Below are 23,944 nucleotides of genomic sequence, written 5' to 3'. Positions count from 1 at the left end.
CTATATTAGGGCGACCGCCCTCCGGCCTGAGGCTTCTCGCTGACAAGGGCAAATCTTTGGCTGCGTTTCTTGGCTTGGGTCCCTGCCGCCGCAGTCACCGCCGCCGCCGCCGCCGCAGCAACCACCTCCACAGTTACCCGTGCAGGTAAAGGCCCGGCTTCTGGGAGCGAGGTCGGCCGGGGACAGCCTCCGAGTGTCCTGCCGGCCCGGGCTCCGATTCCCCGGCTATTGGAACCCCATCCCCCCACCCGCCGCCTCGGGCTCAGCCTTCATCCCCCAGACCTCCTGCCGCCTCAGTTCCCCCAATAGACCCCTCGGGCATTTCCATTTAACCGGCTTCTTTAGAATTCATTTCTTACCCCCCTTCCGTCTCCTACCGTTATTCTTAAGCCCACGACCCGGGGTAAATAGCCCGCAGCCCCCTGGGACCGCTTCCAAGCGCCAGACCTAGCACACTGGGTTTACAGCTCCTGCCCCTCCCTAGTTAGCCCTATCGGCGCGTCTCCGCTAACCCCTACTCTTCTTTGTGCGCCCTTTTATTCAATTCCCTGTTCATCAAGCTATAGGAATATGAGCTCGGAAAAATCCTTGCCTCACAGCCCCAGGGTTGTCCATGGTGTCTTCCTCCGATTTAGGGCTGTGAGGACCTGGAAAGTTTCGAGATCTTTAAGAATCCATACCTTCTTGCCTCCGCCGAGCCTCCCTTACGTGGATGGACTACAGTGGCTCCTTCCCTAGACAAAGTTTTCCACCTTGGTGTGTGCCAAGGTGTCTTCTCTGCACTGGGCATCTCCTTCAAGGAGCTTCTCTGTTCCCAAACCAGTTCCTGCTTATCCTGCATCCTCCCACCCCCTTGGTTATTAATTGTCAGTATCAATTTGTTAGGTTGCGATGAAGGTGCTTTTGTAGAGAGCTGGAGAATGCAGAAGTTAGTGGCCTGGGTAGAATGTGGTCACCAGCGCATGGATAAGTCCCAATCAGTGCTATCCTTAGACAGTTTTGAGCCAGACTTGTTAGTATCCCAGGGTACCTTGCCAAGAGCTGCAGGTGAGCTGACCCCCAGTGACCTTGCAGTGGGATTTGCCTAATTATTAACAAGTGTTGATGCCACTTATCATCATTCTTTCTCCAGGAGTCAGTGTACCTCTCGGACATGGAGACTGTTGTTCGTCGCTGCCCATTTCTGTCCCGAGTGCCCCAGACCTTTCTGCAGAAGGCAGGCAAATCTCTGTTGTTCTATGCCCAAAACTGCCCTAAGATGATGGAAGTTGGAGCTAAGCCAGCCTCTCGGGCTTTGTCCACTTCAACAGTATGCTGCCAGCAGGTCGAAGAAACCCCTCCAGCCAACAAGAGTAAGTGTCATTTTGGCAGCCGAGTTGGGGGTGGTGGTGTTTTCACACATACTTGACTAGAAGCAGTTACATTCCACACTGTTGGTGAGGTTCACAATAACAGAGGAGTTACACTGTCCAAGCTCAGTGCTTTGTGTGGATTATTTCTTGTAATTGTCGTCCTAACCTCACAAGGTAGTCATTTTTAGCTTTCCCATCTATAAAGGTGAAACTTTGCCCAGCTTTCTAGGTTAGCAGAATTCTGAATCACTTATCTCAGTGTCTTTTGGAGTTTCAGTAATATTTAAAATGATATCTATCTTTATTTTGTATATAATTTTTTTTTGTTTTGTTTTAATAAAAAGATCAGTCTGTCTTGCATGGAGAAGCTGAACCTATTTATAGTTATACCTAAGAGTCACCCCCAGAGAACCTCTTATGTTGGTCAGATGTGGCCTCTCTCGCTAAGCCAACTCAGCAGGTGAACTCACTGCTCTCATCCCTCGTGGGATATGACTCCCAGGAGTATAAAGCTCCCTGGGAGTGTGGAACAGGACTCCTGGGATGAGCTGGGCCCCGGCATCATGGGATTGAGAAAGCCTTCTTGACCAAAAGGGGGAAGAGAGAAATGAGACAAAATAAAGTCTCAGTGGCTGAGAGATTTCAGAGTCAAGAGGTTATCCTGGAGGTTATTCTTACGCAATATGTAAATATCCCTTTTTAGTTTATGGTGTATTGGAGTGGCTGGAGGGAAGTACCTGAAATTGTTGAGCTGTGTTCCAGTAATCTTGATCCTTGAAAAAAATTGTATAATGGTACAGCTTTTGCAATGTGATTGTGAAATTCTTGTGTGTGATGTGCCTTTTATTCAGGATATGGGGAGATGAATAAAAAAATGTGGATAAAAATTAAAAATATGAGGGCAGATAAGGGTAAAAAATTGGGTAGATTGAAATACCTAGTGGTCAATGAGAGGGAGGGGTAAGGGGTAAGGGGTATGGACTGTATTTCTTTTTCTGGAGTGATGCAAGTGTTCTAAAAGTGATCATAGTGATGAATACACAACTATGAGATGATATTGTGAGCCATGGATTGTACACCATGTTTGGACTGTATGTGTGTGAAAATTTCTCAATAAATATAAAAAAATAAAGAGATCAGTCTGGCTCTACCAGGAGGGGATTGAGGCTTTTCAGATTTCACTTAATCCTCAAGAATATCTTACTTTACAGGCTTCTCTTAGGTGTGTTCTCTGGGTGTGGACTTGTGAGAATTATTTTTTTCCTTTAAGTAGAAAGGTAATAGTTGTAGGATTTATTTCCCTCTGTACTATCGCTCAGGAGTTATGTCTTTTTTACCGAACAATCAAAATCCTCTTACCATTCTGTCCCTAGTAGTGGAGAGGACTAATTGAGTAAAATGTGGCTTGTTCTATTGAAAGACTACTATGCAACCAACATAAATGATATTCACAAACTATTTACTAGCTTAGGCAGGTCTATATAATGAAAAGGGTGGAATAAGTATATAAAGTACAAGTAAAAACTGTCTTTAAAATCCGTACATATATTTTTAAAAACATGATATACTAAAATGTTTGTTTTGATTATGTTTAAATGATAAGACTCTTCTTTAGTCTTTCTATAATATGTATTATGTTTATAATGGGGGGAAGGGAACTTCAAAGTAATTTTTTTTTTGGCTTTCCTTTATAGAAGATTTTAATGAATACCATACTGAGATACCTTTCCCAAGTTGTAGGAAAGGCTAGCCTCGGATTCACAGGACTATTCCAGAATTGATGATGAAATACTTTTCTAGAAAGTGAACTAATTTGCTCAAAGGGACAAGGAAGTCGTGACTAGAAGCATAGTTACCAGCTGACTGTTAAGTCAGTGGACTTCTTTGATGCATTAGATGAAAAAGTAGATGAGGTGTGTAAATGTGATTCTTCCATTGTTTTTTTCCCAAGTATACTAATAATTTAATTGTTGTCTATTAGACAGCAATCTAAAGAATTTAGTTGTAGTTTCATTTAGAAGAATAACATTAGTTTACATGTTAAGCAACGTTAGGCTTCTTTGTCAAGAATCTTTAGAAAATATTAGCAGAGATAAGTTTGCATGAATATTACCAGTTACCTTGGAGAGTTTGTCCACTTATGTTTCTCATGAAATATGCTATGAATTTACTGGAATTCTTCAATTCAAGAACTTTGGGTTGTCTAGAACTAGAAAATGTTACTTTTTGGATTTATAAGTGAGAAATACTGTAGATTTGAAAGGTAGCTGAAATGTACCACTTAACTCTTCATAAGAGCATTGTTTCCATTGAGGCAGATGAGAAAATAATTTGATTAACAGAACCTAATAAAAATAAACTTGTACTTGGATTGGGGTAGAGTAAGTATAAACTTTATCTTTAAAGCTATAAGAGAAGCAAGTGGTTTTTTGTGTGCTGTGCAACCAGAACTGATGGTTCACTTTTTCTTGTTCCCCACTCAGAGGACAAAACTGCCAAAGCTGAGGTTCAGCAGGCTCCTGATGGATCCCAGCAGACTCCACATGGGACACAGCTTCTATCTGGACATCCTTCCTCTGCCACAAGCCAGGGTACTGCAAGCAAATGCCCTTTCCTGGCAGCCCAGATGAGTCAGCGGAGCAGCAGTGTCTTCCGCAAAGCCAGTTTAGAGCTTCAAGAGGATGTGCAGGAAATGCATGCCGTGAGAAAAGGTAAACAGATAAGAAACGAACCATTAGGAAAAATGAAGAAGTCCGTTTAGCTCTTTGGACCCTCAGGTTTGTATATTAGCTGTTATTAGGCAATGTTTGTGTAAACACCTTCCTCTTTTAAAGCCAAGGAGAAAGGTCCTCAAAATGGACAGTCAGACTGTGTTGCAAAATGTGGGACTTTCTTTCTGGTGTGTAGGAGGTGACCAGCTTTTAAAGTAGCCATTTAATTTCTGAAATACTCTGTAGTTGAGAACTGCTGTTAATTGCCCTTTGTTTCTTTCCCATCATCTGATGGGATAAAAGGTAAAAAAAAAAAAAAAAAAAAGCAGTTGTGTTACTGCATTAAGTGCTGATCTTTGGATGCCCAAGCTGTGTGTCTTACTCATGGTCATTGAATGGCAACCTTAATTCCAGTTGTGGCTGTGTCCCACAGAGCCCCTAAGGCCCCCAAAAAGCTTCATCAGTAGAAACTATGCATATGGCCAAACTTATATTTTCGGTGAAGAAAATTGAGATTAGGGTTTCAGGGACAGAGTGGGGTGAAGAATGCATGCTGACTGACAAGAAAGCTTTGGACTTTAATGTTCATTAAACCTGGCTGGCAGCTCTGAAAACAAAACGGCACCAAACATGGGCCATTACAATAATGAAAATAGAAGAGAAGTTTTATACACTTAGTTACAATTAACTTTGGTTTTAATCGACTTTTTTGTGACCTAGACAGGAAGTTATTTTGTAACAACGTTTGGAAAGTATTATGAACTCACTGTATAATGTTGGTCTCATTTGCCTCTTGTTGCTTTTGTTAAAGAAGTTGCCCAAACCTCTGTCAACCCCAGTGTGATTACCATGAAAACTGAGGGAGGGGAACCAAGTGGATTGCTGCAGAATTTTCAGGATATCATGCGAAAGCAAAGACCGGAGAGAGTGTCCCATCTTCTTCAAGATAACTTGCCAAAATGTAAGTCTCATTGTTAATTGTCTAATGCAGGAGAGAGTTTGTGGTTTAAAATGTAGATCAGATTAAAACATAGAATTGCATGATGGGTTGAGGAGTGAAAGCCATGTCTCTTGTTTGATGTGAGTAGGTGCTCTTGGTCGTAATGACTACAAATCCTGTTTATAGCTTTTTCTCTTTTCTCACCTAATATCCACACCCCAGGTGCTGTGCTAAACACTTTCCTGCACAGGTTCAGCTACTCTTCACAAGTGGAGATCATAGAGTAATTTGCCTAGAATTTCCTTGCTACTCACTAGCCAAGCTGGGATATCAACCTTATCTTTCACTGAAGCCCAAATGTGTTAACCATTGGGCTGTTTTGTCTTTTGTTTGATTTTCAGCTGTTTCCACTTTTCAGTATGATCGTTTCTTTGAGAAGAAAATTGATGAGAAAAAAAATGACCATACTTACCGAGTTTTTAAAACTGTGAACCGGAGGGCACACATTTTCCCCATGGCGGATGACTACTCTGACTCCCTTGTCACCAAAAAGCAGGTGTCGGTTTGGTGTAGCAATGACTACCTAGGAATGAGTCGCCACCCACGGGTGTGTGGGGCAGTCATGTAAGTAGCTCTCCAGCTTTCTGACACCACTGGCATTATTTGGCACAAACATCAGTGTTTTATAGGGATTGACTCTTTTATAGGGGGAATGTTTGGTAGCTGAAAGTGTGTGCAGGCCCATTGCTGTTTAGGTAAGAGTAAGTGATGAAAACTTAATTTTTAAAAACAAAGTTGCGGCGGGCCATGGTGGCTCAGCAGGCAGGAATGCTTGCCTGCGATGCCAGAGGACCCAGGTTGATTCCCAGTGCCTGCCCATGTAAAAAAAAAAAAAGAAACAAAGTTGCCCTTTCACTGGGAGCTTTCACATAAACTACAGGTGAGACTGCCTCCATTGTGGGGTCTACTGTTTACCATTTTAGATCTTGATTTAAATTAAATTTAAGCTTCAAATTACAACAAATTAAGTAGCTTCCTGGGAAGTTTGAATACAGTACTTTTTGTTCTTAATGGATTTTAGCAAAATACTTTATTAGCCCTTAAAAAAATACAGATTACTTTTAATGACTCTTTAATGTGCGAGTAGTTAGTTGGTGGAGCCCTTTGGTGTCTTGAGGGTACAAGTTTATCGCTCATTGACTATGCATATTGATTAACTTCCCACCACTCCTCAAGTGAGTACACCTGTAACGACAAGCAGACTTGTACAGCGACATCCTTGGTTGTGACTTTAAGTGGAAAAATACAGATCTAGAGGAAATGCTATCTCAAAAAGATGTGTTAAAACAGATGGCAGATCCCATCAATCATTTCCTTCAGGAGTACTTGAGAGAGGTGCTTGCCAGACTCTCCCAGGAGGCTTGCTAAGGAGAGCACTGTCTGATGGTTAATGATAGACATATCCCAGCATTACATCACTGGGTTGGTGAGGGTTGAAGGTAACCACTATCCAAGCTGTCCCTCTAGACATTGCTCTTTTTTTAAGATGTCGTGGTATTGGAGAGAATGGTGTTTCTCAGAGAAAAGAAGCTTTAATAAGTTACTTCAGCTTATACTTAGAATATATTGACTGTCAAATGAACAGTTACTGTTCTTGATTATCCCTAGAGGTACTTATTCTTCTCCCACCTGATCTGAAGATGAAGTTGATTAAAATGCCTAACACTGGGTTTCACAATGAGAGAGTTACTGGATCAACATAAGTTTCAGTATCCTGGAAAAGAGGAACAACTGGCATAGTGTTTAGAACAAAGAGATTTATTTTCCATCTGATGTTTGTTTTGTTTTGTTTTAACAGGGATACTTTGAAACAACATGGTGCTGGGGCAGGTGGTACCAGAAATATTTCTGGAACTAGTAAATTCCATGTGGACCTGGAGCAGGAGCTGGCTAACCTTCATGGGAAAGATGCTGCACTCTTGTTTTCCTCGTGTTTTGTGGCCAATGACTCAACCCTCTTCACCCTGGCTAAGATGATGCCAGGTAAGAAAGCCCATCATAGGAGCCTTAGAGTTTTTTGGGTTTCTTAGTGATAACAGGAGCATTGACAACAAAGAAGACTTAGCAGAAATACTCAGTTGCAAGTAACTGTTAAATCTGTGAGAATTTGCTCTTGAATTGATCATGAAATGCTTAACAGCACATCATACGTTCCAGTGGAACATGGCAGCAATGAAGAATGACTTGAAAGGTCTTGTTCTTAAGCTCATTACCTCAAATGTACTTTTTTATTTTCCAGCATCCTGAGAAGATCATTTGGAGAAGTCTCTTAATCGTTTTTAGTTTTCTCTTGATTGTGTTTGGAATTAGACAGCCAAATGTAAAAGCAGATTTATCACCTGTTATGAGGTTATCCTACACTTACTTGGTCTTTCTCAAAGGGGAAGCATTATTATTTTGCTGGAAAAAACTGGCATGCAGTGTTTTTTCCATGCAGAGCAAAAGATACATTTTCAGGACAGAGTCTTTTCTCTCTGACTGTCTAGGAAATAATTTGTCATTGGTATTTTTGTCCTGTTAGGCTGTGAGATTTACTCTGATTCTGGGAATCATGCCTCCATGATCCAAGGGATTCGAAATAGCCGCGCGCCAAAGTACATCTTCCACCACAATGATGTCAGCCATCTCAGAGAACTGCTACAAAGATCTGACCCCTCTGTCCCCAAGATTGTTGCATTTGAAACTGTCCATTCAATGGATGGTAAGTCTCTTATTGCTTTTAAATAGTGGCTAATCTGAAACCGTAAATGAAAAATTAAGCCTGAGCTGTTTAAATGCATGGTGTTTTGTTTTTTTCATTTTACTTATTTTCACACGCTGTCAGGATTTTGTAATAGTCAGGCATCATATAGATTTGGGTGATTGTACATTTTCTATTCTAACTTTCATTAGGCTGCAAGACCCCAAGATAAATTTAGAAATTGTGGAAAGTTCATTTTCTTTCAATATTAAAAATGGTACCTTAGAATGCAAGTTATTTTGTTCTGACTGTATCCGAAACAAAATTTTGTAAAATAGTGAGCTCTTCAAAGCAGTATCTGGTCTTTCCTCAGGGGCGGTATGCCCATTGGAAGAACTGTGTGATGTCGCACATGAGTTTGGAGCCATCACCTTTGTGGATGAAGTCCATGCAGTGGGGCTGTATGGAGCTCGAGGTGGAGGGATTGGCGATCGGGATGGAGTCATGCCAAAAATGGACATCATTTCTGGGACACTCGGTATGTATCCTCTGTGCATTCCATCATCTACATTAAAATTATGTTCTCTTAACAAGGTCAAGGACTGACTAATCTAACTGGGATAAGGTAAGGAGATAGTGTGTGTTCTAGTTTGCTAGCTGCCCGAATGCAATGTACCAGAAACGGAATAGCTTTTTAAAAAGGGGAATTTAATAAGTTGCTAGTTTACAGTTCTAAGGCCAAGAAAATGTCCCAATTAAAACGAGTCTATAGAAATGTCTAATCTAAGGCATCCAGAAAAAGATACCTTGGCCGATGATGTTCAGGGTTTCTCTCTCAACTGAGAAGGCACATTGTGAACGTACGGCTTCTCTCTCAGCTGAAAGGGCACATGGTGAACACGGCGTCATCTGCTAGCTTTCTCTCCTGGCTTCCTGTTTCATGAAGCTCCCCAGGAGGTGTTTTCCTTCTTCCTCTCCAAAGGCCAATGACTAGTGGACTCTGCTTCATGGTGCTGCAGCACTCTCTGCTTTCTCCGAATCTCTCTTCTCCAAAATGTTTCCTCTTTTATAGGATTCCAGTAAACTAATCAAGACCCACCCGAATGGTTGGAGACACGCCTCCACCTAATCAAGTTTAACAACCACTCTTGATTTAGGTGATATCCAGGGAGATGATCTAAATACAGATTCAAACATACAGTATTGAATAGGGATTATACTTACTTTACGAAATGGGATTTTAATTAAAACATGGCTTTTCTAGGGTACATACATCCTTTCAAACCAGCATAGTGTGATAGCATATAAACCCTGGGCCACTTTTTATTTTAGGTGAATTTTGAACGGCAACAGAGCTTAGCAGAATCCCTTGAATCATGGAGTCATGGCTTCCAAAATCAGAGTAACTTTCACAGCCTAACGTGACAAAAGACCATTTATTGCCATCTGAGCTCATTCCAAACCCTGTCATGCTCTAGCTACTTGCCATGGGGAAGAGCCTTTACTTTGTCCCTCACATTGTTCCCCTATTTAAAAAATAAAAAAGTGAATTCTAGTACTATAGTACTGTTTATCTTAAGAGTGGTTGTGAAGTCTTACAGGGTCTGTCTTTGTGAAGATTTGAGCTCTGTACCTGTCATGGTGGGAACTATTCCAGTTCACACTGGCTACTTTGTGTTTCCTCTGCTCTTCCTAGTGAAGAGATAGCATCTCATAGCAGTTGGAAACTAGACTCTGGAGCCATGCTACCTGGATTTACATCCTGGCTGCATAACTCAAAGCTGATATGACCCTATCAATGTAATGGAGATAATAGTAGGACCTACCTCAGAATTTGGGTGGGAAAGGAAAATGAGTTACAGGCAGGCATTTATGATAGACATTCCCCATGCCTTTGTGGACCCTGAAGAAGTAAAAAAGAGTTGTGCATAGAAGATCTTTTAAAACCTTCAAAAGTTAGCAGAGCAGGTGGGGGCTGGTGTGGCAGTTGACTAAAATGCCAAATTACAGCCTGCACTTGGTAAAGGAACTGCAGGCTAAAAAGAGTGACCTTCAGCACTGTCAACAGAGTGTGAGACCCTCATGCAGACCAGGAGAGCCTGGGTGTTCTCAGGGTGGAGTCCTGCCAGGAGGAAAGCACTTATTCATACTCTCCTAATTCCTTCCTGCAGCTCTTTTCTTCAAAGAGCTCTATTGACGTAGGCTCTTTGAAGACATAGTCATTGTGAAATGGCAATGGTTGGAGAGAGAAATTTTCCACTGGGAACTTTTATCAACCCAGCCTTGCATGGGGTTCAAGGAGGAATGTTAATTACAGAACATAATGTTAGGATCTATGAGAACTCTTCTGGACTCCTTAATCCTGAAATTTGAGATACAGATTATTCAAAAGGACTTAATAAGAATTGAAAAATGAGACTGGCTCTAAATCAGCCTTAGCAGGTTCTGAGTTTCATATTTATCTGGCAAATACCAATTGTTAGAGTCTTGTGTTTACTGTTTACTTAAATAGGGAATAACATCGGTCATACCATAACAGTTAAGCTCTTAGCTGAGTTACATTCTGACCTTATTGGTAATGTTTACAGTGAGGGGATGGTGCAAGTACTGCAACTCAGATCTTGTTTCAGAGTACGCGTACACTGTAGAGCGTGGGAAAAGGACCTTACTGGCTAGCAGAGCAGCAGGCATGGGTGGGAAAGGTACCTGAGAATAAAATGGTGGGAAGATAGGCAGCAGCTTGATACTTGGTCCGTTGATTCTGGGACCAGTCACTGGGGTGCCAGGCCTGGTCTGAAGACCTGAATTTTGATCTGTGTCAGATAGCGACTTGGCCATGTGACTTTGGAAAGGCCCCTTCATAATCATCCTGAGCTTTTTTTCCCTTTTAAAAAGGGAGGGCATCCCTGTACTTCTCAGTCTCGGGGGAAGTTAAAAAGATAAGGAGAAAAGTAAATGCATTGAGGCTCTGCAACACTTGACTTTATGTACTTTGAAGATGTTGCTGTTATAAATGGGGTTGTCTCCTCCCAGGCAAGGCCTTTGGCTGTGTTGGGGGGTACATCGCCAGCACGAGTTCTCTGATCGACACTGTCCGGTCCTATGCTGCTGGCTTCATCTTCACCACTTCCCTGCCACCCATGCTGCTGGCTGGAGCCCTGGAATCTGTGCGGATCTTGAAGAGTGCTGAGGGGCGGGCGCTTCGCCGCCAGCATCAACGCAATGTCAAGCTCATGAGGCAGATGCTAATGGATGCTGGCCTCCCAGTTGTCCACTGCCCTAGTCACATCATCCCAGTCCGGGTAATGGCCTTTCTTTGGTTGAACTTGCTATACATGTGTCTCTGTACATGATGTGCAGCTGTTCTGGGAGGTTGGTCTTGTGCATGGTGACTCCCAGGGCCAGGGGCTATAGCCAGTGGCTCTCTGCCATGTTTCTGCCTTTGGCTGATTTCACAATGAACAGGAAGCCTTTGAACCCAGCAGGCTGCAGCAGAGGCTCCCTTTCCAGAGCACTGACCTTAATAAGATAAACACAGAGATTACATCTGGAAATCTCCAGAACGCTGAACTTGGCCAGCTTTGAAGTGTGGCTCTATTCAGTTAACTTCTAAATAGGTCTAAACAGACAGTAACCGTATGGTGTCAGAGTTGAACTGGTTCTTTATGACTGAAGTTGCCTTCATCTCCAGGGTCTATACGTCTATGGTTACGAGGCCCAGTTGGTGTGAACTGGGGTTTCAGAACCACCTGCTTTCCTCATGGAAGGCCCAGGCAGGAGAGCAGTGTGGAATTTACTTCTAATATGATTTCAGTTCTCTGGTCTGTACCGAACAGTATCCAGATCCTTTAAATTTCAGGTGTTTGGGCAGCATTCCCCCTCTCATCTAAGCTTGCCTAGGGCTGTTATGGACTAGCTCTGGAGCCTGGTCTTTGTGGGTACTGTGTTCATTAGGAGCAGAGTCTCTGCTAAGAGGTAGTCCATCCCATTCTGACCTAACCTGTTTTCATATTTAGGTTGCAGACGCGGCTAGAAACACAGAAGTCTGTGACAAACTAATGAGCAGACATAACATCTATGTTCAAGCAATCAATTACCCCACAGTGCCGCGGGGGGAAGAGCTCCTGCGTATTGCCCCCACCCCTCATCACACACCACAGATGATGGCCTACTTCCTTGGTGAGTACCTGGGGAGCTGCTGGGACCTCACTGGGGAGCTACACTAAGATATCTTTGCAGTGCTTACAATTGGAACCCTTTAGAGGCACCCAAGTTTGTTTCTTCTTTTTCCTAAGTAAAGATTGGGGAAAAATACACAGGGCTCTCAGACGGTACAAAGCTCTAAAAGACATTGAGTTGTTTGAGTCACTTTAAGATGGTACAGGAATTATTTTGGAAACTGTTAAGGAGTCTGTGAATTCAACCGGTATATCCACTGCTCCTTTGAACGTATGGCTTTGGACACACAGTAACAACTATGGGAGGAGAGGAGAGGCTACCAAAGACTTTGGAGTCCAGCTCACATTTCCCTTCTACAGTTCTCTCTGCTGCCCCAGACATTGCTCTCCACTGCCCCAGACATTGTGATGTCCCTGAACTAAGACCCCACATAACCCCCTCTGATGTGAATAATTTCTCAGCATTTGACAGTTATCAGGATTCTGCACAACCCAACCCACCTCCCTCCCGCTCTGTGTCCATCCTGTAGGTAGAGACTGAGAAGGGACTTATAGCCACAGGTTGCCTCTGCCTTGCAGATATATTGCCCTTCTGAGCCCTCCCAAGATGGGTTTACCCTGCTTATTGGCTTTGGGACCTTTCTGTTAGGTATACTCAGTTTAACTTACAGTTTCGCAGTGTTGGAACAGCTTCATCCCTGAAGACCTACAAAATACAGCCAGAGGGGCATGTGCAAGGGTAGTTCAGTGGTAGAATTGTCGTCTGCCGTGCAGAAAACCCAGGTTCAATTCCAGATCCATTCATTTCCCAACAAACAAACAAGCAAAAATTCAACAAATGGTGCTGCCCATGGAAAAATAATGAAATGTGACCCCACTGTAAAGCATACAAAAAAGAAAGATATAAAAAATACAGCCAGAGTTGGGTTTTGTTTCTGTCTTTGTATTTATTTATTGACAACCTTGTTGAGATATAATTCACATACCATTGCATTCACACTTTTAATCTGTGCAGTATGATTTTTGGTATATTCACAGAGTTGTGCAACCATCACCACTATCTAATTTCAGAACATTTCATCATCCCATAAAGAAGCCCCATACCTACTAGCAGTTTCTCCATATTGCCCCCTTCTCCCCAACCGCTGACAGCCACTAACCTACTCACTGTCTGTAGATTTGCCTACTTTGGATGTTCCATCAACAGAATCATACAATATGTGGCCTTTTGTGTCTGGCTTCTTTCACTTAGGAAATATTTTCAACTTCGTGCATGTTGTAGCATGAACCAGTACTTCATTCCTTTTTATTGCCAAGTAATTCTCCATTGTATTGTCATACCATGTTTGTTTATCTGTTCATTAGTTGATGGACTTTGGGTTGTTTCCACTTTTTGGCTATCATGAAAAATGCTGGTATAACATTCACATTCAAGTGTTTGTTTGGACATGTACTTTAAGATGTCTTGGTTATACACTCCCTTTATTTTTATTTATTTTTTAGAAACATTTTTTGCAAAGTGTTACATGTATACAAAAAAGTAGTACATTTCAAAGTGCATTTTAATGAGTAGTTATGAAACAGATTTCAAAGTTTGTTATAAGTTACTGTTCCACAATTTTAGTTTTTCCTTCTAGCTGCTCCAAGACACTGGAGACTGAAAGAAATATCACTATAATGATTCAGCAGTCATACTCACTGGTTAAGTACTGTCTTCTCTTTCATAACTCCTCCTTCTCCCAATCTTAAGGGGTATTTGGGCTCTGCCCACTCTAACTTTTTCTTGATAGAAAGAGGAGTCAATACTGTGGAGTAGAGGGATGGAACTAGTTGATGTTCTGGAGAGGTTGTTCCTTCTGGGTTTCAGAACTTATCTGGCCCAAGAACCCATATGAAGGTTATAGGTTTCTGGAAAGTCAACTTAGTATGTGAAATTTTTGTAGAATCTCAGATAAAGTCCTAAGTGTTCTTTAGAGTTAATAGGAATGGTTTTGATTGGGATTTGGCAAACTGTGGTAATTAGGAATATCTAGCTGAAGCTTATGAAGAATAGCCTCCAGAATAGCCTCTGGACTCCGTTTGAACTCTTTTATTATTGATACCTTATTTTGTTACATTTCTTTTCCCACTTTTGGTCAGGAAGGCATTGTCAATCCTGTGGTACCAGGGCCAGTCTCATCCCTGGGAGTCATTCCCATGTTGCCAGGGAGGATTTCACCCCTGGATGTCATTTCCAATGTAGAGGGAAGAGTAACGATTTTACTTGCAGAGTTGAGTTTAGAGAGAGGCCACATCTGAGTAACAAAGGAGTTTTTTTGAAAGTAATTGTCAGGCATAACTATAGGTGGGCTTAGCTTCTCCACTACAGAAATAGGCTTCTCAAGAGCAAGCCACAAAATCAAGGGCTTGGCCTATTGGCTTGGGAGTCCCTAATATTTGAGATAGTTATGAGGGGTGATTTCCCCAGTGGTAAAGCTTAATAATTCCGTATTTTTTTCTCTCATCCCTCAAGAGACTTTGCCCATACTTTTAAATTGTCTGCCCAGCATTACACTGGGATATATCTGGCGATTATCTTAAGGTATACAGAATTACAAGCCCTTATCCCATTCTGGGCTCCGTGTGTTTGGGTTTTTAAAATCAACTATCCAGACAGGTTAAGTTAGATAGATTATGTGCTGCTGAAAATTTAGGTTTTGGACAAAGCAAACCTCTCTTCCTTTGGTCTCATTCGGTAGGTGAAGTTCTAAAATACAGACAATGTCATTCTTACCCTTGTATTCTGATTTACCTTAATCCTGACCCAATTGGCTTCATTTTTATCTCTAATTGAAGCCTGATCTGTTTTTCAGTGTCTTTAACAGTGGTTGTATGTAGCAATGCTGACTGTCAGAGCTGCAGAATTCCAGCTCTGAGTCTTAGGTGTTACACAGCTATCCAAAGTTCCAAACAGATACCAGGTTATTTTGAGATACATAGCATCTCAAAATCCAGAAATAACATTTAACAGCTCCAGACTAAATGTGACTGCTATAAAAGCTTACAGTTTTCTTATAGGTATTTTCTAAAAGAGACCGTACAATATTTGTTCTTTTGTTACTGGCTTATTATGACTCTTAGATATAATTATAAATTTGCTTAACTCATCCTTTGCAGGAATAAGTTTCATAGGGGTGAACCTCAAGATTGAGGGCTCAACCTATTGATTTGGTTGTCTCCACTGCTTGCAAGAATATCAGGAATTCTCCAAATGGGGAAGTTGAGTATTTCCTCCTTTCTCCCCAGTCTCCCAAGGGGACTTTGAAAATACTTTTTTATTCACTACCCAAATTACTTTGGGATATATCAGGGCATCACACTAACATGTACAAACCAAAAAGATTTCACGCTCTATTCAAGATTCCATGTACTTATAGTATTCAACTAAATTGGCCATACAAGTTAGATTAGGTAATGCGCTACCCAAAATATAAATTTTGCACCGAATAAACATCTCTTTCTTTGGTCTCACACAGAAGTTGAAGTTTTAAAATATGGACCATATATCATCCTTTACCCTGTGTTCTGATTTACTTTAGTGCTGTCCAGATCAGCTTCATTCATATCTCTAGTTGAATTCTGATCCCTTTTTCAACTTTTTAACAGTTCCTATGTGGGGTAGTGCTGACCTTTATAGCTTCAGAGCTCTAACTCTGAATTTCAGGTATCGTATAAGTGCCTCAAGTTTCTGGGAATGAACAGATTATATACAAACAGCTCAGTATCTCAGCATTTAGAAATAACAGTTATAAATCCTGAATATATGTGACTGCTGTAAGAGCTTACAATGTAGGACCCTGTACAGTAGGACCCAACCTAATAACTCATGCTCTTGATTTCAGTTCACCCAGTGTTCATGTTAGAGTTAGTCCATATGAGTGTGTATGATATTTGTCTTTTTGTTTCTGACGTATTCAACATACAGTCAGTCCTTAAGGTTCATTTATCTGGTTGCATGCTTCACATCATTCTAGTCTTGATCTGCATTTCCCTTATAGCTAATGAAAATGAGCGTCTCTTCATGTGCTTTTTACCCATTTGTATTTCCTCTTCAGAAAAATGTCCGTTCATATCTTAAGCCTATTTTATAATTGGGTTGTTTGTTCTTTTATTGTTGAGTTGTATGATTTCTTTACGTATACGGGATATAAAACCTTATATGATATGTCATTTCTAAATATTTTCTCCATTTGGGTTGGCTGCTGCTTCACTTTTTTAACAAAGTCCTTTGTGGCACAGAAGCATTTGATTTTGAGGAGTTCCCGCTTATTTTTTTTTTTCTTTTGTTGCTTGTGCTTTGTGTGTAAAGTTTAAGAAGCTACCTCCTATTACTCGATCTTGAAGATGTTCCCCTGTATTTTCTTCTAGGAGTTTTATGGTATTGGTTCTTATGTTTAGATCTTTGAACAACTTAGAGTTAACTTTTATATAGGGTGTAAAGTAAGGATCTTCTTTGATTATTTTGGCTATTGATATCCAGTTCTCCCATGCCCATTTATTGAAAAAACTATTCTGTGGATTTGGTGCCTTGTCAGAGATCAGTTGGCCATGGATTTGGTGGTCTCCTGCACTCTTGATTCAATTCCATTGGTCAGTGCTTCTGTCTTTGTGCCAGTACCATGCTATTTTCTGTTTTTTTTTTAACTATTTTTATTGTGAAATCTTCATACACGTACATTCCATATATGATGTACAGTCAATGGCTCATAATACACATAGTTGTGTATTCATCACCATGATCATTTTTTAGAACCTTTGCATCATTTCAGAAAAAGAAAAAACTCATACATACCATACCCCTTATCCCTCCCTCTTATTGACCACTAGTATTTCCATCTACCCAATTTTTTTTACCCTTTTTTGTCCCCCCTATTATTTATTTATAATTCATATTTTTTTTGCTCATCTGTCCATACCCTGAATAAAAGGAGCATCAGACAAAGATACTTGATTCTCTTAGTTGCTTTCTGTCATGGTTAGGGACAGGTGTCAACTTGGCCAAGTTGTGGTACCTGTTCATCTGATTGGGCAAGCGCTGGCCTGTCTGTTGCAATGAGGACATTTCATAGGATTAGGTCATGATCACGTCAGCTACATCCACAGCTGATTCCATTTGTAATCAGCCAAAGGGGAGTGTCTTCTGCAATTAGTGATGCTAAATCCAATCATGGGAAGCCTTTTAAGGAGGACTCAGAGGAGACAGGTTGCATTCCTGCTTTGGCTGGTGAGCCTCTCCTGTGGAGTTCATCCAGGCCATCCATTGGAGTCATCGGCTTCGCAGCCTGCCCTGTGGATTTTGGACTCTGCATTCCTATGGTCACGTGAGACACTTTCATAAATTTTATATTTGCAAGTGTTCCCTGTTGATTCTGTTTCTCTAGAGAACCCTAACTAATACACTTTCTTTTTTAAATTTTAATTTTTTATTGATAAATATTATATATTCACATACCATGTAATCATCCAAAGAGTACAATCAGTGGTTCACAATGTCGTCATATAGCTGTGCGTTTATCATCACAATCGACTTTTTTTTTTCCTTTTTGTGAAAAATAACACATATGTAAAAAATAATTAATTTCAAAGCACTTTGCAACAATTTGTTGTAGAACAGATTTCAGAGTTTGGTATAGGTTGCAATTCCACAATTTTAAGTTTTTGCTTCTGGCTGCTCTAAGATTCTGGAGACTAAAAGAAATATCAGTATAATGATTTGGCATCCATACTTATATGTTAAACCCTACCTTCTCTGTATAATTCCACTCTCACCTTTGACCTTTCTCCACTTTTTAGGGGTATTTGGGCTATGCCCATTCTAACTTCCTCATATTGGAAGGGGCTGTCGATAATACAAGATAGGGGGAATAATACAGGATAGTTGATGTTCTGCTGATCATCAGGCTGATTCCTCTGCATTTCAGGACTTATCTGGTCTGGGGACCCATCAGGAGGTTGTAGGTTTCTGGAAAGTAGCCCTAGTGCATGGAACCTTTGTAGAATCTCATATAATGCCCTAGGTGTTCTTTAGGGTTGGCAGGAATGGTTTTGGTTGGGGGTTGGCAAACTATGATAGGTAGCAATGCCTACCTGAAGCTTGCATAAAAGTGGCCTCCCAAGTAGCCTATTGACTGTATTTCAACTCTTTCAGCCACTGATACCTTATTTGTTACACTTCTTTTCCCCCTTTTTTGTCAGGATTGCACTGTCAGTCCCATGGTGCTAGGGCCAGGCTCATCCCTGGGAGTCATCTCCCACACTGCCAGGGAGACTTTCACCATGGATGGGGGAGGGCAATGATTTCACTTTCACTTAGCAAGAGAGATCACATCTGAGCAACACAATAGGTCTTCCAGAAGTAACTCTTAGGCATACCTGCACATAGGCTAAGCTTCTCTGCTACGTAAATAAACTTCACAAGAGCAAGCCTCGAGATCAAGGGCTTGACCTATTGATTTGGGTGTCCCTAATGTTTGACACAGTATCGGGGTTTCCCCGGTAGCAAAATTTAATAGTTCCATATTTTTTCTCCCATCCCTCAAGGGACTATACCAATACTCCTTGATTGTCTGCTTAATACACTCTGGGCATTACATTAAACTATACAGTATTAAAGGCCCTCATTCTTATTCTGGGTTCCCTGTGTTTGGGTTGTTTAAATGATCTATCTAGACAGGTTGAGTTCTATTATGTGCTACAGAAAATTTAGGTTCTGGACAAAATAAGCCTTATTTCCTTTGGTTTCATAGAGTAGGTGAAGTTCTAAAATACTGACAATGTCTTCCTTACTCCCATATTCTGAATTACCTTAATCCCAAACTGATGGACTTCATTCTTTTCTCTAAATACCAGGTTATACGTCTATAAAACAACCTCTCAAAATCCAGAAATAACAATTACCACTGTGGACTAAATATGACTGCTATAAGAGCTTATAATCTAGGCCCCTGTTGTTTTATGAGTATTTTCTAAATGAGACCATATTTGCTCTTTTGTTTCTGACTTATTTTGCCTCACCAAATGTTTCACAGGTTCATTCACAATGTTGCATGCCTCACAACTTCTTTCCTTTTTGTAGCAGCACAATATTCAATCATATGTATACACCATCTTTTGCCAATCTACTTCTCAGTCAGTCCATCCTTCAGCCACCTCCATTCATTGGGCGTCATTTATAATGTCCAAAGTCAACAGTCCATCAGCACTGTCAGTTTTAGATAATTTCACTGTTCCCAAGAGAAAGATAACCAGTAAACACACCTTCACCAAATAGAAGATCCAAACCTCTCTTTAACTCTTGTCCCTTCCCCCATTACTTACCCCTGGTATTACTATGGTAGTGCTGATGTTTTCCTGTTAAACATAGCCCATAGCATGCAAAACAGTTTCCCCTCATACCCCAAACTTATACATTCTTTGTACAAGATTCATACTTTTGCAGTTCATGCAAGAACTTAATTTATATTTGTAGTATTAATCAGTGGAACACATGGGTCTATACATCCCCTTTCAATCATATTCACCTTCAATATGGTAATATTACTTATAGACCCACCATGAACCGCCTTTACTTCTATTCTCTTACATTTAAGTTCAACCTCATTAGTTTAACCACTCACCCATCTCTAGCTTCTGTGTATCTCTGGGTCCCCTATATTCTGTATTGATAAGCCTCTGGTTATACCTTTATTATGGTCATAAAAGTGAACTCATATAGTATCTATCCTTTTGTGTCTCACTTATTTCAGTCAGCATTGTGAACTCAAGCCTCATCCATCTTGTCATGTGCTTTCATTTCATCTTACTGATGCATGATATACCATTGTATGTGTATACCATAGTTTGTTAATCCACTTGTCTGTTGATGGGCACTTGGATTGTTTCCATCTTTTGGTAATTGTGAATAATGCTGCTATGAACATTGATGTGTAAATGTCTGCTTGTGTCACTACTTTCAGCTCTTCCAGGTATATACTGAGTAGTGGTATTGCCAGGTCATAGGGTATTTTAGTTGCTATTTTTTTGGTGGGGGTGCATGGTCTGGGAATGGAACCTGGGTCTACCACATGAAAAGCAAGCATTCTACCATTGAACCACCTGGGTACCCTAGTTGTTATTTTGAATGGAATTTTTTCCTTAGTTGTCTCCTCAGATCATTGCTTTTATATAGAATCATTACTGATTTTTTGCACATTAATCTTGTACCCTGCCACTTTGCTGAATTTAATAACTTAATTCCCTTTGTCGTAGATTTCTCAGGATTTTCCAAGTATAGGATCATTTCATCTGCAAATAATGAAAATTTTACTTCTTCTTTCCAACTTGGATGCCTTTTCTTTCTTTTTCCTGCCTGATTGCTCTATCTAGAACTTCTAGTACTGTGTCAAAAAATTTTTTTGTTTTGTTTACTTTTCATCCTCTCTTTTTTTCTTTGTCAGCCTAGCTAGGGGTCCGTCTATATTATTGATTTTCTCAAAGAATCAACCTCTAGTTATATTGATTTTTTTTTTCCTTCTTTTTTTTTTTGTTCTCCAATTTGTTTATTTCTGCTTTAATCTTTGTTATTTCTCTTCTGTTTGCTCTGGGATTAGTTTGCTGTTCTTTCTCAGGTTCTTCCAGGTGAGCAGTTAAATCCTTGATTTTTGCTCTTTCTTCTTTTTTAATGTAGGCATTTAGGGCCATAAATTTCCCTCTCAGCACTGCCTTGCCATATCCCATAAGTTCTGATATTTTGTTTTCTCATTTTTATTCATCTCCAGATATTTACCAATTTCTCTAACAATTTCTTCTTTGACCCACTGATTAAGAATGTGTTATTTAATCTCCATATATTTATGAAAGTTCTGTTTCTTTGGTGGTTATTTATTTCCAGCTTCATTCTGTTGTGATCAGATAAAGTGCTTTGAATAATTTCAATCTTTTAAAATTTATAAAGACCTGTTTTTGCCCCAGCATGTGATTGATCCTGGAAAATGTTCCATGAGCACTGGAGAGGAATGTATATTCTGGTGTTTTTGGGGTACAATGATGTATATATGTCTCTTATTCATTTATCATGTTGTTTAAGTTCTCTATTTCCTTGTTGATCCTCTGTCTGGTTGTTCTGTCTATAGTGATGTGTGGTGTATTGAAGTCTCCCACTATTACTGTTGAAATGTCTGTTGCTCCCTTCAGTTTTGCAAATGTTTGCCTCATGTACTTTGGAGTTCCTTGATATGGGGAGCATAAATATTTATGATTGTTATTTCTTCTTGGTGAATTGTCCCTTTTATTAATATGAAATTCCCTTCCTTGTCTCTTAGAATATCTTTACATTTAATCTATTTTGTCTGCTATTAATATAGCTACTCCTGCTTTCTTTAGGTTACAGCTTATAAGGAACGTCTTTCCATTCTTTCACTTGAAATCTATTTGTATCCTTGGGTCTAAGATAAGTCTCTTATAGGCAGCATTTAGGTGGATCATATTTCTTAATCCATTCTGCCAATCTGTATCTTTTAATTGGTGGGTTTAGTCTTTTAGCATTCGAAGCTATTACTGTAAAGTCATTTCTTGACTCTGCCATCTTATCCTTTGGTTTCTATTGGTCAGATCTATATATTCTTTCCTTTCTTTCACTTTTTATCCTTTAAGTTACCATTACTGGTACTCTTTAATTCTCTATCCTCTTTCAGACCTCCCTCTCCTATCTTTTTTTTTTTTTCAGCCAACAGAACTCCCTTTAGTATTTCTTGTAGGGCCAGTCTCAGCTTGACGATTTCTCTCAGCCATTGTCTGTGTGTGGAAATTTTAATATCTCTCTCAGTTTTGAAGGGCAATTTGGCTTGATAAAGAATTCTTGGCTGGAAGTCTTTCTCTTTCAGGATCTTGAATATATCATACCACTGCCTTCTCATCTCCATTGAGTAGTTTGAACTCAGTCTTATATGGTTTCCCTTGTGAGTTGCTTTTCCCTTGCCATTTTCAGGACTTTCTCTTTCTCTTCAACATGTGACAGACTGATTAGTATCTGTCTTCCAGTAGGCCTATTTGGATTTATTCTATTTGGGGTTCGTTGAGCTTCTTTGATTTGGATATATGTCTTTTATAAGGATTATGCCATTTTCCCCCATTATCTACTCAACTAATCTTCCTAGCCTTTTACTCTTCTCTTCTTCTGAGACATCAGTGGTTCTTATATTTGTACATTTCGTGTTGTCCATCATTTCCTTGAGATCCAATTCAAATTTTCCATCTTTTTTGCCATTTGTTCTTTTGTGCATTGAAATTCTATTGTTCTGCGCCCTAGTTTGCTTTTTCTTTCTTCTGCCTCTTTATGTCTCTAATATATTTTTAACTTAGTTTAAAATATCTTTCATCTCTGTGAGAGCTGCTATTTTTCTACTTAGTCTTTCAAATTCTTCTTTATGCTTTTCTGGTGTTGTCTTTTTGATATCCTTTATGTCATTAGTCAACCCATTGAATTTATTTAGGAGATTTACATAAACATCTTTGATTAGTTCCAAATTCTGTGTCTCCTCTGGTGTTTTAATTTGATCATTTGGCTGAGCCATATCTGCCTGCATCTTCATATGCTTTGTGATTTTCTTTTGGCTTCAAGGCGTTTGAGTATCTTGATAGGGTTATTTTGAAAGTTGATATCCCTCAGTCTGAGGTTTTGTATTTGCTTGGGTTTGCATTGAAGGTCTTCTTTTGCACTTGAATTGTTAGTAATTCCCCACCAAACCAAAGCCCAGAGCTCTTGCACAAAATGCAGCTCTACTTGAGGATCTGTTTGAAGCTAGAAAGATAGGCGGTTTGCCAGACTGCACTTTCCATTTCTTCCCAACAGATGGCGCTTTTGAAACTCCTCTTCCCCCTCAGGTCTGTCTCTCCCCGACTGTGCCAGCCGGGTGAGCTGAATGGAGACCTGGAGAGCTGAATACAGCCAGGTCTGCTGGTCCCTGTGCGTGCTGAAAGCCACCAGCCCTGGGGCTGAGGGGTGGATAGCATGCAACTCAATGGCAGTTCTGCTGTGGGACAAGTGGGTGTAAAGACTCCCGCTTGTATGACCTTGGGCCGTGGGACTGGGTATGTCAGCTGCCCCTGTCCATAGTCAATCTGGAAATACCTGCTGGTTAGGTGGGGTCCAGCAGGGACTGTGGGGAGCTGGGGCATGGCACAGGGTGCAGGGCGTGGACTGGGAACAGGGTGTGGCGTGGCTTGCTTCATCGTGCCAGCCTTCCTGTCTCTAGGGCTCCGGGCCTCCATATGGATAGGGGAGTGTTCAGCTCTGTGCACTCACTGGATGGTCTCTCTGAGCTTCTGGGTTCCCCAAGGGAACTCTGGACTGTGGAGCTGAGGGGGCTGATATCCCCAGCTAGCTGCAGGGGCAGGCACTTTCCTGGATGTGGCCTCTTATCCCTGGTGGAGTCCCAGGGGAACATTCTCACCCCATTTTCTGCATCCCAATTCCTCAGCTTTTTCATCCAGGACCTCCTTATTAGGATCTTCTCTAGTTCCTTGGAGCAGGGGCAAACTCAGCCTATCCTATTCTGCCATCTTCCTGGAAGTCTCACTCCCTTTATTCTTTTTTTTTTTTTTTTTGGCATGGGTAGGCACCAGAAATTGAACCCAGGTCTTCGGCATGGTAGGCGAGAATTCTGCTACTGAGCCACCATTGCACTGCCCTCATTCCTTTTATTTTTAAAAAACTGTTTCTCCTTACAGAGAATCTGCTGGCCACGTGGAAGCAAGTGGGATTGGAATTGAAGCCACATTCCTCAGCCGAGTGCAACTTTTGCAGAAGGCCACTGCATTTTGAAGTGATGAGTGAAAGAGAGAAATCCTACTTCTCAGGCATGAGCAAGTTGGTATCTGCTCAGGCCTGAGTGTGACCTTGGTTATTCTGTGTGTAGCACCAGACCGTATCATATCTAGATAGCCTCCAGAATTTTCTTTGTATGTGAATTAAATTATATTAAATTTTAATCTATAGTAAAAACATA

At 40.7% G+C, this 23,944-nt stretch overlaps 1 protein-coding gene across 2 annotated transcripts; it reads left to right on the top strand.

Annotated features, from left to right (window-relative positions):
* The first annotated feature begins 32 nt into the window (after positions 1-32).
* ALAS1 (5'-aminolevulinate synthase 1) lies at positions 33-23,944 on the top strand. 2 transcript variants are annotated; one of them, XM_077129089.1, is made up of 11 exons: positions 33-145; positions 1,133-1,352; positions 3,836-4,063; positions 4,875-5,024; positions 5,405-5,627; positions 6,862-7,046; positions 7,585-7,764; positions 8,117-8,281; positions 10,777-11,045; positions 11,760-11,922; positions 23,667-23,944. In XM_077129089.1, the coding sequence occupies exons 2-11, from the start codon at positions 1,154-1,156 to the stop codon at positions 23,825-23,827; spliced, it is 1,923 nt and encodes a 640-aa protein (XP_076985204.1). In that variant the 5' UTR covers positions 33-145; positions 1,133-1,153; the 3' UTR covers positions 23,828-23,944. The 2 variants fall into 2 exon arrangements, with proteins under 2 accessions (XP_076985204.1, XP_076985205.1); XM_077129090.1 differs by lacking the exon at positions 33-145 and having other exon boundaries at positions 1,122-1,352.

Source organism: Tamandua tetradactyla, chromosome 15 (genome assembly GCF_023851605.1).
Source record: "Tamandua tetradactyla isolate mTamTet1 chromosome 15, mTamTet1.pri, whole genome shotgun sequence".
In the NCBI taxonomy this organism is placed as follows: Eukaryota; Metazoa; Chordata; class Mammalia; order Pilosa; family Myrmecophagidae; genus Tamandua; species Tamandua tetradactyla.
The sequence above is the reverse complement of the archived record's forward strand: the minus strand, read 5'-3'. Positions and strand labels throughout refer to the sequence as shown.

What these genes read in the sequence shown, in the direction of transcription:
- ALAS1 (XM_077129089.1), top strand. Translation starts at nt 1,154, where the DNA reads ATGGAGACTGTTGTTCGTCGCTGCCCATTTCTGTCCCGAGTGCCCCAG. An exon ending in CCTGGCTAAGATGATGCCAG is followed by an intron (nt 7,047 to 7,584) that starts GTAAGAAAGCCC and finishes TTGTCCTGTTAG; the next exon opens with GCTGTGAGATTTACTCTGAT. An exon ending in AACTGTCCATTCAATGGATG is followed by an intron (nt 7,765 to 8,116) that starts GTAAGTCTCTTA and finishes GTCTTTCCTCAG; the next exon opens with GGGCGGTATGCCCATTGGAA.